The sequence below is a fragment of the Arvicanthis niloticus genome, chromosome 12, assembly GCF_011762505.2.
Source record: "Arvicanthis niloticus isolate mArvNil1 chromosome 12, mArvNil1.pat.X, whole genome shotgun sequence".
Classification (NCBI taxonomy): Eukaryota; Metazoa; Chordata; class Mammalia; order Rodentia; family Muridae; genus Arvicanthis; species Arvicanthis niloticus.
The window spans coordinates 33,989,384-34,003,652 of NC_047669.1; the positions used below are offsets into that span (position 1 = coordinate 33,989,384).

Consider the following 14,269-nt stretch of genomic DNA (forward strand, 5'->3'; position numbering starts at 1 on the left):
ACTTTGAAATCACAAAACATCTCCTTCAGACTTTCCGCTCAAGAGACCTGTCTCTCTGACTTTGTCGCGGAGCAGAACTGAACCACGTTAGTCTCCAAGCCAAGCAGCCTTAGCCTTTGGATCGGTCTGACTACAGCAGAGAGGTCCAGTCACTCTAACCTATCAATCACGTCCCTCCATCGTCCTCGACTCGAGTTACTTCTTCTTGGGTTTTGGTGACTCAGAATTCAGGGCTCCCTGGAGTGTACTGATGGGATTTGGACACAGGCCAGCAGTGCAGGTGTGAGGACAAATAGAAAATGCTTGTGACTCCTCCAGGCGGCGACAGCTCCTCCAGGTGGAGGGAAACGCCTGCACATCGCAGCCTGTCTAAAGTCTGCTGTCTGTCCTCAGCTCTTCCTTTCACTTGCCCTTTTCTTTCTCCCACTCCCCAATACAGAAGACATAATTTTACTCAAGATACACAAGAGTGCCAATGGTCCACTCAAATAAAGAGAAATGACTTTACCTTTCTGGGGCTCATGACCTGCACTCAACTAGATTGGGGACAGGGTAGAAAAGAAGGGGGGAGGGTAAGAGCTCTTACTTCTGATTCAGTTACAATGCCCTAGTTTTCAGATGGATAGTGACAGAAACTGCCAAGAAGAGTAAAGTCTGAGGTTATAGAAATCCCACTTCTGAAAAGAGGCCAAGTCAGACACTTTCTAACAGATCTCGAGAATCTCCTAGAAGGGCCTAGCATGATGGCACAGGCCTTTAATTCCATCACCTTCAGGACAGAGGCAAGTAGATCTCTGTAAGTTCAAGGCCAGCCTGGTCTAAATGGTGAGTGCCAGGGTACTCAGGACAATTAAGAGAGACCCTGTCTCAAAAAACCACAACAGAAGAAACAAAACAACAACAACAACAACAACAACAACAACAACAACAACAACAACAACAAAACCAAAACAAGAATCTCCCAGAGAAGAGCCACACTGCAGGGTGAGCTTCCACACTGAGGACACCAGGGGGCGAATGCGTCTGTTGAGCTCCTGCTCTGCAAGTGAACCAGGGCGTAGGCGTGGATTTGGGTGTGGGCGTGGACATAGGCGTGGGTGTAGGCCAACGGTTTCCGGTCAGGCATCAGTGTCTTCTGGTGTCCACCCGCCGTGTCTGAAGACATGGACAAATATGCCTTGCTGCAGAGGGCTAAACTGCATCTGAATTTCATCCATGCCAACTCGTGAGTTTCCAGAGGGGTTGGAATGGGGTAGCTTTTGCCCACGTGCCACTGCCATATTCGATCGGAAAACAAAAGCTTAATGAACCTGGTAGGATTGCTTTAAGAATGTATTTATGCTGTGCGTGAGTACTTAGTAGGGAAGCAATAACTACACTTGGGGACACATTGAATAATTTTGATGCTCTTCAGTTAAAGTCAAGTGGAAGGATCGTTCCATGTTTATGATTTAACAAATTTAAATATTGGCCAGCAGATTAGAACACTTAGTCCCCATCCTTTCTATCCTTACTCCGACACTATGGGAAATACTGTAAAAACAAAACAAAACAAAACAAAACAAAAACCCTCTTTGTTGCTTTACAGAGTAATTTGCTTGTGTAAATTTCAAGAGATGAGGGCAGTAATTCCTTCTGTGCTGAGTCAGATGCGTTTGGTGTCTTCTTACTACCTGTTAATGGTGTCAGCCTAGAGAGAAGACTCGGCAGTGGGGAGCACTGACAGCTCTTCCAGAGGACTGGGGTTCAGTTTGAAGCACCCACAGGGTGACTCAAACCCTCTGTAACTCCTAACACTATCTTCTGGCCTTCCTGAATACCAGGCATGCATTGTGGTCCTCAGATGTACATATACCAATACACCTTTGCACACAAAATTGAAAATAGAAAAGAAATAGTACAGTCTGTTCTTAACTATGACAATTCACAATGATTCCCCAAGTGCATCTTTAAAATTTGGGTTAATACAAATGAAGATAATAGCCTGTTTGTGTTGATATATCTTCAGCTCTCCCTATGCATATATGCATGTTGTAAAGTTGATGAAGGAGACACAGTAAGAGATGAACTAGGATAATAATACAAGACCACTTACAACCATACATCTTGACAAGTGGAGCAAAGAAAGGTTATCATCCTGCTTAGGTGGGCACACCACTTAAATTATGGACAGCTTATTTCTGGGACTTTCCAGTTAATATTTTTGGAGTGATACAAATGGTAATGAAAATCCACAGAAAGTAAAACAATGGGTAAGAAAAGGCTACTGCAGTCAGATTGCAGAGGCAAGTGACTGAATTCTTTTTGCATCATCTGTCACTTCAAGAGTTTGGTACAGTAGAGCAGTGGATGGTGTGTCTTTCATGTGGTGTGTTGGTGTTTAGGAATTACCTAGTAATTTGTGTTTACTGAAAGTACCAACTGATATGATGGATGGAGCAAGTTTTAGCCACAGGAATGGAAGTGTATAGAAATCCAGGGATGGGTTGTCATACTGTGTAGGACATTCTGAGATTCTGAGGTAACAGAGGAGAATAGGCTGTGCCAAGCAGATACATGCATGCTGTGGAGAGTGGTTTTAACCTGGAAGGATGAGACATCCTTGGTAGAACGTCATCCACAGAAACAAGAGTAAAACTTTTTATTTGATATTTGAAATATGGTTTTGTTGTGTAACCCAGAGTGGTCTCAAACTTGAAATTCTTCTGATTTAGCTTCTCAAGTTCTGGGATTGCTATGTTCAGTATTCTGTCTCCACACCCTAGAATCATACCCTATAACCAAGCTCATGCTTTCTGTAAGGCACTCAACAATTCTTTCCATCCTTGACTTTATCCCGAGCCACACTATCTCTCTCTATGAACAGCCCTCTATACGGCCCCTTAACCGGTGCTACACGTCCCACCAGGCCCCTCCCAGGCCTGTGTTTTCTGAAGCTTCCAGGCAGAACTTTTGAAAAGTGAAACAGATAGAAAGGCCATTTATCAAAAAGTATTACAGTATGTCTACTTGTTCTTGGACCTGTACAAACCCTTCTCCACTGGGGCAGGAATTCCTATATGACTCAGACATGCCTTTACTTTAGCCTGTTCTCTGTATGCATCAAAGGTTTAGTGTGGTCTCAATCACTCTTTTCTGCTTTGGGATCTTTACCCGATTGGAGAGTTTCCATCCTGGCTCTTCAAAGGACAGAGTTCTCATCTACAGGGGTCAGATGAGGTATCAGTGTCAGAGTCTTCTGTGACTTCCCATTCATCCTATGAAGATAGCCCTGCCTAAGCTCCAGAAACTTTTCTTCATGTGTTTGTGTAATTTCTATGTACCTATGATTTCCTTCTAGATTATGACTTGAATTCCAAGAAGGAAAGACCTTGTCTGTACACAGGGGGACGTGGCAAATGCTTATAAAAAAATCTCTTCGATGAGCTAGCACAGAAAATCACATGGCAGTTCAGGTCAGAAGTTTTAGAGTTTGAAGAGTCAGGGACATAGCTCAGTGTCAGAACACTTGCCTAGAATTACTGTGAATTCCCCTGGTGGGTTGGTTATGTATTACAATTTAATTAAATATAAATAAAAAATAAATAAAAAATAGACAAAATGAATATTTATAATTTGTGTGTGTGTGCCTTCCATGTGTGTACCATGGAGGTCAGAAGAAGGTGTCAGACCCCTTGGAACTAGAATTACTGGCAATGATAGCACCCAGTTTTGGATTCCGGGAACAGAATTCAAACTCACATTCTTTAGTCTAGAAGAATGATAAGTGCCTTGAACCCACAGGGCTGTATCTCCAGCTCCTACATTTTTAAATTTTATATTCACTGGGAGGGCTTGTGCTTTGAAGTAATGGTTTTGTAGAGCATGTCTTTTATTTAAAACAGTGTTTTATATTTTTATACTAGTTTCCTTCAGTGAAGCACAGCTGTCTGTTAACAGGAGAATTTTGATGGTTTAAAAAGTTAATTTAAAAATACCTACAGAATACCGAGTTTAATAAGGTATTTTATACACATTGTACTTTGTTTATATGTCCCCCCTCATTATACTCTTGAGTCTTCCCGCCTCCTTCCTGCTGGTCTTCCTCCTCTACCTTCCAGACTATCCACATGAGAGAAAACACATGAAATCTCTCTTGTCTTTAGCCTCCCCCATCACTCTCTCATTTTTCCTTTGCTAATACTTAGTTTTAAATAAATTAGAAAATTTAAAGAAGAACTGATTCAAAAGTCCTTTTCTTAGCTTCTGAATTTGAAGTTAAATTTAGCTTATGTATGTGTATTTTGTTTTCTTTGAGATAAGTTTTCTCTATGTAGCCCTGGCTGCCCTAGAACTCATGCTGTAGACCAGATTGCCCTCAAGCTCAGAGATCTGCCTGCTTCTGCCTTCTGAGTGCTGGGATCAAAGGCATGTACCACTATTGCCTGGCATATTTATTTTATTATATACACTTAAACTAAGGTGCTGCCCAAGGCTTGAAGTTCCCATCAATTTATTTATTCACTTTACATCCCAGCATCACCCCAGGCAGTATCCATAGACGTCAGAAGAGGGCGCCATTTGATCCCCTAGAACTGTGTCCCCTAGTTACAAAACGTTGCCAGCTTCTCTCCCTCTCCCTCTCCCTCTCCCTCTCCCTCTCCCTCTCCCTCTCCCTCTCCCTCTCCCTCTCCCTCTCCCTCTCCCTCTCCCTCTCCCTCTCCCTCTCCCTCTCCCTCTCCCTCTCCCTCTCCCTCTCCCTCTCCCTCTCCCTCCCCCTCCCCCTCCCCCTCCCCCTCCCCCTCCCCCTTTGTCCCTCTTTCACACAGACCCCCTTCTCCCTTCCCTTTTCTTCTGAGAAAGGGGAGGCTCCCCTGGGAATCATTCCATCCTATCAAGTCACCATGGGACTAGGCACATCCTCTCTCACTGAGGCCAGTCAAGGCAGCTCAGTTAGGAGAACAGGAACCACAGGCAGGCAACAGATTCAGGGACAACCCCCCCCCCACTCCAGTCATTGAGGGACTTGCATGAAGACCCAGCTACACATCTGCTCCATATGCTAATGGAGGGAGAACGGGTCTAGTCCATGTTTGCTCTTTGGTAGGTGGTTCAGTCTGTGGTAGCCCCCAAGGGTCCAGGTTAGTTGACTTTATTGGTTTTCCTGTAGAGTCCTTGTCCGCTTTGAATCCCTCAATCCTTCCCCCAACTCTTCCACAAGATTGCCCGAGCTCCAACTAATGTTTGGCTGTGGGTTTCTGCATCTGTTTTCATTATCTGTTGGGTGACTCTCTCAGAGGATGGTTGTGCTAGGCTCCTGTCTGAAACCGTAACAGATGATCATTACTAGTGTAAGGGATTCATGCTTGCCCATGGGATGGGTTTCAAGTCGGGCGGTTGGCCATTCCTCAGTCTCTACTCCATCTTTGTTCCGTTACATCTTGTAGGCAGGACACATTTTGGGTTGAAGATTTTGTGAGTGAGTTCGTGTCCTTATCCCTCCACTGGGAGTCTTGCTTGGCTACAGGAGGTGGCCACTTCAGGATCCATATCCCCCACTGTTAGAAGTCTCAGCTGGAGTCACCTCTATAGAGTCCCTGAGACCTACTCCCTCTTTCCAGGTCTCTGGCACTTTTTAGAAATGCTCCTCCCATTTTTATCCTCTCTCCCCAAGCCTGAAGTTTTTCAGCATTTCAGTGGTAATTCCCCACCTTGTATTCATGCACTGTGGTGCCCCCTCTGTAGTTATGTAAATGTATCGTTGCTTCTGCTCTCTTTTGCTTCTGCTACATGTTTACTACACATAAAGAGAAAACTGCAAGCCGGATTTTCCCTAACAGTGTGCTAAGGTTGGTGGCTATGTGTCCATATCAGGAAATGCAAAGCAAACATCTGACCCTGACAGGAGCCTAATTGCACCACAGATCACTCTCCTTTGCAAGTATTGGAAGTGGGGAAGTGGAGAAAGGCCAGCCACCTTGTTCTGGAGAGAATATGGCATCAGGGCTCAGGAGAGAGTCTATAGGCATCTGGAAAGCTCACTCTCATGTACATTCCCAACTTTGGAAAGGCTCCACACAAAATTATAGACAGTACGAATAAACAGGGTACCTACTAACTTCTGTATCCACAGGTTTTTAATATTCTCCAAAAATGATTTGTTCCTAAATACTATTTTTTAAGAAAAAAAAAAACCCACTGGAATACATATGTATGAGGTAAATTTAAAAGATCAAAGTGATTGTAACAATAATACATTCACTGGAGTCTCCCTTTTACTAGGATATTTTGATAAAGCATGTTTATAGAACAAAATATAACCATATGATGTATGAAAATTGTGTAATGAAGTCTATTTCTTTATATGCTAACAAAATGTTAGCAGTGAAACAAACTAAGGGGCTGGAGAGATGGTTCAGCAGTTAGGAGCACTGACTGTTCTTCCAGAAGGCCCCAGTTCAATTCCTCGCACGTGCATGGTAGTTCACAGCCCTCTGTAACTCCAGTTCCAGGGAATCACATATTTTCTTCTGGTCTCTGCAGGAACTAGGAATTCACAGGGGGCACACACTTAGGCACAAACAAAAGGCCCATACACATAAAAAATATAAGCAAGTATATCTTTAAATGCTAAGCCAGGCAGTGCTAGCACATGCTTTTAATCCCAGCACTCAGAAGACAGAGGCAGGTAGATCTCTGTGTTTGAGGCCAGCCTTTTTTACAGAGTGAGTGAGTTCCAAGACAGTCAAGGCTATTTAGAGAAACCCTATCTTAGAAAAAACAAAACAAAACAAAACCAAAATTAAAACCAAAACCAAACAAACTCCAACCAACCAATCAAAAACAAAACAACAACAAAACCCAAAAAAGCCACAAACAAAACCCCTAAATAAAACCAACAAAAAATTTAAATAAAATTAACTGAAAAAATGTGTTTTTCCTTTAGTTTTACAATATATAGGATCTATTTCAGAGTCTTAGCAAGTAGTTTTTAAAGATATTTTAAAGCTAAATTTGATTAAAATATAACTCATCATATATGTGTTACACACTTACACATACTATATATATTTTAGGTAAAAATCATTATCGCCTGTGTTTGTCAAGCATCCTTAGTGTTGGTTACTCTCCATCCTCCCTCTATTTCTGGATTGTTCTCCCTCTCCTGCTCATAATCCAATCCCTCATCCCTTCTTGATTGGTGAGCTGCTCAGAGCTGCAGAACATTTGACTGTATCTGAAACCTTACTCCGATTACACACCAGCCTCACCTTTTCCTTCTCCCTTTATTTTCTCATTAGCACAACACACAGTTTCCTCTTCGGAGCACTAGCTGAGTTGCTGGACAACGCAAGGTAAGATGTATCTGTGAACAAAGATCACTGGGGAAATGTCAAGACACAAATATAGTCTATTTATATTTGAAAGAAAACTATAACGCTATTAGATATGAGAAAAGAAATAAAATGGTGGACATGACTATTCCCTAAGGAGTTGAAAGGTTTTTGTTGTTGTTTTAACTGTAGATACAAGATAGAACATAGACAGAGGCAGAGACATCTGAGAGAGTTCAGAATGAACATGACTGACAGATTGAAAGGGGCCATGTGAGGAGAGGGGAGAGAGGGACCAGGAGCCAAAAGAGGCAAGGAGCAACTCAGAGACGAGGAGAGCAAGAGAGTCATTTGGCATAGTCCCAAATGACTGGGTTACATAGGAAAAAGAAGCTGGGGGTTGGTGGGGCAGCGCAGCCCCTGAGCTGGGGAGTTGAGGGTAAGGGCCAGGCCATCCTAGGCAGGAGGACCTTGTAACAGGGAGGGAGGACACATAGATAAGTTAATAGGTACCTCGATTAGGCATTTGTCCCAGGTTTGAGACCTAGAACTATTAGCTCCCATCTGGAATGTACTGTAATTTGCTTTCCTCTACATTCCACCTACTATACGAAAAGACCAAATGAGAGTGTTCCATACCTTAATTTGTGGTGTCATATCTGAAGCTCTAGGAACCTGGATGTCTGCTTTTCTGTTAGCAGTTGTATAAAAGCAGATACTCATTCAGCTGTTTCCTGAATTATATATCAGTGCACGCTATGTCTGAAGTTGACTTTGAAGCCAGTTGTACTTAACAGTAGCCGTTGCTTATTGCTTCCTGTATGCCATGTGTTTATATATGTATCGCAGCCCGTTGTAGTTGGCTTTCTGTTTCTGTGACAAAGCACTGATCAAAAGCAACTTGGGGGGAAACAGGGTTTATTCGTCTCCCGCTTCCAAGTCACAGTCCATCTTGGCAGGCAGCATAGGCAGGAATCTGGAGGTAGGAAGTAAAGCAGAGACCACGGAGTGATGCTGCCTATTGCCTTGCTCCACTGGTTGTTTTTATATGTCTGAGCCTCACCTGCCTAGGGATGTTCTACCCACAGTGGACTGGGCCATTCTACATTAACTACTCATTAAGAAATATCCCCCAAAAGCCAGGTCCATGGACCCCTTTGATAGAAGTTAATCAATTGAGGCTTCCTCTTCCCAGGGGTGTCAAGATGACAACTGAGACTTGACATCACATAACTCATGCGTCTCTTCAGTGTCACTCTGACATGGGGATCATTATGCCATCTCTATACATATTGGCATGGTGTACAGACAGACTAGATGGTTTATTAAAAGTTATGCTGTGGTTATTTGGCACAACTGGTAAAAGTTATGCAGTTGCCCTGTGCTAAAAGTTGTTCAATATCCATGTGGCTATAGAATCTAGTACCATATTTTACTAAGTCTGACAAAGGTAATGAGGCTTAAGTATCCTCTTTCTGAGTTTAAGATCCATCTAGTAGTATATTTTGGAAGACTTGGGAAAGACTCAGCTTTGGTTTGTGTTGGTTGTTTCCCTTGAGACACGTTCTCATTACACAGCACAGTCTGCCTCCGGCTTCCTCTGTAGTCCAGATTGGCTTCAAATTCATGATTTCTTGCTGCCTTGGCCTCCCAAGTATTGGGATTATAGGAACATAACACCACATGTAGCTCAGACCTCCATGTCTCAGCTCAGTTGAATACTGACTCATTTCTATTTCTATGGTTAATAATAAAAAAAAAAACAAACACTTTTACTTCCTTTGCAGCAAGAGGAGTTCAGCCAAGAAACATCCTGTAGTTTTCAAATGAAGGCTCTTAATGGGAGAGCTAAATTCCCCATTACTAGTTGATAACATATCAGATTCTTGAGCTTGCCTCTCTGTTCAACCCTTAGAAATAAGAAGGCCTTGTGAGAGCACACATTGAGTGTAGTAATTAGCTAACTACCTAGGAATTCCTCCAAACACCATGAGGGAAATAAGACGCTAGTGCTTTAATTTTTTTTTTTTAATTCTCTTTTTGTAAATTAGAAAATAATAAATTGTTCAGTCTAGGGGCACTGAATTCAGGTCTGGAGCTATGAGAGGTGGGGCCAGGAACAAGGATCACCATGGTTGGTTTCTGTGTAGTTTGGAGTGACTCATGCTCCTGCAAGGATTCCCTGTACACCCCTAGATTCTGACTTAGTCTGAACTCTGTTTTCCAGAGCTTCATTATCTCGGACTCTGGAAGAACACATGTGTCCAAGTTGCCAGCTTTCTCTTTCTCCTCTGTGTCACATATTCATCTGAGAGAGAAGGCTAGTTAAAAGCAGAAGGTAGCAGGCAGGATGAGGGAGAAGATGGAGAGAACAGCTCTCCAGGTTGCATTTGTGAACCCCCAATTCCAGCCCATCTCTTGTTTGCACCAAGCCTGGAGAGAAAAGGAAGATAAGAAGGTCCAAACAGCAAGAGGCAGGCTGGGGGTGGGGGAGTGATGGGAGGCTTGTTCAATAAAGGACTTGCCTTGTGAGCACAAGGATCCCAGAGGTCACATAACCCACCTCCCTTCCCCGGGCTGCCTGGTGTAGTTGTCACTCCAGTGCTGGGAAGTAGAGACAGCAGGGTCCCCATGCTCACAAGCTGCACGGTCTATTCTAATTGGTGATGAGATTTTTTTTTTTTTTTTTTTTTTTTTTTTTTGGAAAGGGATAAAAAGTGTTGTTGAAGATGACATGTGAGGTTTCCTCCAAACTCCTCGTGCTGTCAGCCATGTAAACATGCACTTAGACCTGATGAATAAACAAATGAACATGCACCACCTCTTTTCCTCTGTCCCTCCTCTTCCCTCTTTCTCTCTACCCGTCTGTCTTCTCTTCCTCTACCTGTCTGCCCCTCCCCATCTCTCTCTTGTCTCCTTCTTTCCTTGAAGTGATGGGAGAAGTGGCACGTGGCGGGTTGACTTCATCGGGTGGGCTGTTCCTTCAGCCTATGCTCTGGGGACAGCCCACATCGGTCTTTTTTTTTTTTTTTTTTCTGGCAGACACTGATGTTTTTCATCCTTGTTTAGATGCTGATATTGAACATCAAAAGAGAATGTACATTTAATATTTTATTTAAGATGCTCAGTTGATCTTCTGAAGGATTTTCTAAACCTCCCAGTTACTCTAATAAATAATTTTGCATTATATTCAAGACTTTAGTGATTTCCTGTGGATGTAAAGATTAGAACTCATCTATCTTAAAAGAATGTCATATAGAGAAGAAGAAGGAAGAGTGGTAACATAGAAAGGGGTGCTGGAGGTGTCACTAGTACAGTAATGATCCAAAGAGAACATTTCCTAGGCTGAGGCAGAAACGTTACATAAAACATCAAGTGAACAGTCTATATAAATAAACTGTTTCTTTAAAACCTTTAGTCTCTGCTGGGAGTATGGCTCAGTGATAGAATATTTGTTCTCATGTGTCTGGCCTTTTATTAGATGCCTAACACACAAGAAGAGAAGAAGAAAGAAAGAAAGAAAGAAAGAAAGAAAGAAAGAAAGAAAGAAAGAAAGAAAGAGACCCAGCAAACATTTAACTTCAGTCCAGTGGTATTTACTGAGCATCTGATGTGTCCCTGGTTCTTAGCAAAAAGTGCAAGTGTGTAGTGAAAGTATTGATAACTACATACTGGATTGTAGTGAGGACTAGAGGAGAATAAAGTCTGTAACCGTCTGTATCCTACTCAGTCCTTGCTTTATATAGAGGGAATGCTTAAGAAATAGCTGGGATTCTTGCAGAATTTGTATGTAATGAGTGCTTTATGGTATTTTTAGCAACAGGAAAAAGCAAAAGCGGGGCTCCTTGCTAGGCTGGTTGACTGATTGCTGTGTGCCTCTTCTCAGTATATTTGGTGTGGTTTATGGTTTGAGACTGTTGGATAGTTCTGGAGTCACTAGTTCTCCTGTCACTAGTTCTCCTGGCTATCGTACTCACTCTCCCACTCTGACTCTTGCATCTGTACTGAGCTGATGCAGCCCAATCCTTCCCTCAGACTCTCTCTTCCTTTAGCACACAGCCTTCTCCAACAGCTGAGAACGTGTCCCCTATTGTCAGCATGTCTTCTCTCACAGCTGATATGGAAGCCAGGATTTGGGGCCCTTCTTTTGCTTTAGAGTTTTTTTACTTTCACAAATCTTGAAAGACAAGAAATAGCTATGAATTTACAAAGCTGAGGAAATAAGGAGGAAAAAAAAAAAAAGAACAACAACAATTCACTGTTAATCTCTTCTCATAGAGCAGCAGTCAGAATAAATTTCTGTGGAAGGCCAGACAATAAATGAATTTGTCTCTGAAGGCTATCCAGCATCTGCTAAAATGACTCAGTTCTGCTGGTGAAGAGCTAAGAAGACCATACTCAGTACTTGAGTGAACAAGTGTGATTGGGTTCTAATAAAGCAGTTTATAAGAACAGTTGGTGAACCAGACTGGGTTCACAGGCCATAGTTCACCTTTATAGGAACCACTTTTATTGATTTTTTGAGGGCTGGGCAAAGCATTTTTTCTAGCATGAATGAAGCCTGGGCCCTTATCACCACCGTTTCAAAGAAACACATTTCATTTGAACATGTATATAAAATATGCCTTTAAAAATATGGTCATATAGTACAAATGGCATAGTAAGTTCCCTTTTCAGTTTTTGAACCGGAATATGTCATGAAAAATCATCCTATGGCTTTTTATTATTCTCTAGGAAGTTTTAAAATATAAATACTATATTTATGTTCATTTGAACCTTTTTTTTATAACTACCACTAAATTTCCTATCCAGTCTTTTAAGGTACTAAGTTTTAGCTTTTGAAATATTCGTAAATTATAGGTGATGACAGTTCTTTGTATATAAATGTACAATGAAGCATCTTAGAAATTTACCTTAAGTGCTTTATGATTTCCATATTGATATCTGACAATAGGTTACACCTCACATAAGCTATGGAGATTAATGTTATTTTTAAGACACATTTTTTTTTCCTGTGAATCAATGTTATGTTTGTATTGTTTCCAGAGATGCTGGCGCTGTAAGACTTGATGTGTTTTCAGGTGAGCATACGTTTTCATTTCTTGTTTTTTCCTTCTAAGAAAAAGCCTGTAGCTACTTTGGTTTTATTTTATTTCATCAAATCACACCACATTCTGTAGCTTTTTAATGTAATCTAAGTGCTCTGTGAACACTGTGACCCTGTGGGGAGCCAGATTGAGAAATGTATACTCTGAGGGTCAAATTGCTCACTCGCTGGAGGGCCTGTGTACAAAATGATGTCTTCTGGAGTCTCATGAAAACCTCTGAGTGATTTCAGCCCATGAATTTGTTCGCCATGAGATGCAGTTTTATTTTTACAATCACATTAATGTAATAGTTACTCATAATTAAGCATATATCATTTCTGGTGTCTTGAAGTCTTAAAAATGCGTAAGTGACTATGTGGTGCAGATAATTGTCTAACTGCTACAAAACACAAACCAAGTGTGTTTTCTTTATTGACTTCATTTGTGATCCTTCAGTGTCTTGTGTGCTTATTAGTTAGTCTTGGTGGATTACGATGCTAATGACATTAGTTTCTGAGATGCAGTTAATGCTGCCTTCCTGTACCAACACAGCCATCCTTCTGTTTGTTTTGCTCACATGAGAGGGGATACTGCCTATGATGTGATTCTGTCTCTGAGAAAAATGCGTCTCCTATCACTTCTCATGTCTGAACATGTTAAAACGAGTGCTTTGTGTTTGTGAGATATGTAGATGTTGAAATCCAAGTGCTTTGTGTTTGTGAGATATGTAGATGTTGAAATCCCAACACATGGAACACAATAAGTGATACTCTCTTTTATTTGTACTGTTCATGTTATGAAAAGTTTGAGAAATAAATCGACAAATGAATATGTGTCACTGAGACATAAGATTAAGTTGGGGTGTTGAACGGGCTGGTTTTGTGCTTCACTTGACACAAGCTGGAGTTATCACAGAGAAAGGAGCCTCCCTTGAGGAAATGCCTCCATAAGATCCAGCTGTAAGGCATTTTCTCAATTAGTTGTCAAGGGTGGAGGGCCCATTGTGGTGTCATCCCTGGGCTGGTAGTCCTGGGTTCTATAAGAAAGCAAGCTTAACAAGCCAAGGGAAGCAAGCCAGTAAGCAGCACCCCTCTATGGCTTCTGCATCAGCTCCTGCTTTCTGACCTGCTTGAGTTCCAGTCCTGACTTCTTTGGGTGATGAACAGTAATGTGGATATGTAAGCTGAATAAACTCTTTCCTCCCCAACTTGCTTCTTGGTTATGATGTTTTGTGCAGGAATAGAAACCCTGACTAAGACAGTTTGTTATGTGGCTTGGATTTTTTTTTTTTTTTTTTTTTTTTTTTTTTTTTTTTGTCCTGGTAGAGGAAGGGACAGAGGGCTCAATAGCCATGACGTTTTGACTTGGCCATAACCTAGTGCAAACAGGAAACACTATAGAAAGTAGTCTTGTGTAAGTGCTGATAATTAACAGGAGATAGAAATCTGAGCCCCCTACCTTCTAAAGAAAATTTTATTTTATTGTTTTTCAATTATGTGTGTATGTATTCCTCTGTGTGTGTGGCTTTGTGCATGTGAGCAAAGGTGCCTGAAGCATCCAGAAATGAATGTTGGATTCCTCTAGAGCTGGAGTTACAGGCAATCATGAGTTGCCTGCTGTGGGTGCTGGGACCCAGATGCAGCAACAGCAAGAACAGCCCGTGGTCTAAACCACTGAGGCATCTCTCTAGCCCCAGACTGATTTACAGTCTGATGATTGCTTTACAGAACTGTCATAAGGCTGTCTCCATGGGGATAATAAGGATGCCTAGATTTTTGAGGTCATTATCTATTTAACCCTAAGACCCAAATGTGCATATGAATATATGTCTTTAGTGTATTTAACTTGGGAATCTTGGTCTTTTTAAGC

General features: G+C 41.7%; 1 protein-coding gene across 1 annotated transcript in view; it reads left to right on the forward strand.

The window, feature by feature from the left end:
- Positions 1–1,163: 1,163 nt before the first annotated feature.
- Positions 1,164–14,269, forward strand: part of Morc1 (MORC family CW-type zinc finger 1) — a 172,805-nt gene continuing 159,699 nt past the window's right edge. The window contains exons 1-3 of the mRNA XM_034515577.2: positions 1,164–1,225; positions 7,281–7,334; positions 12,360–12,394. Coding sequence (XP_034371468.1) covers positions 1,164–1,225; positions 7,281–7,334; positions 12,360–12,394 — 151 coding nt within the window. The remainder of the gene's footprint in view (positions 1,226–7,280; positions 7,335–12,359; positions 12,395–14,269) is intronic.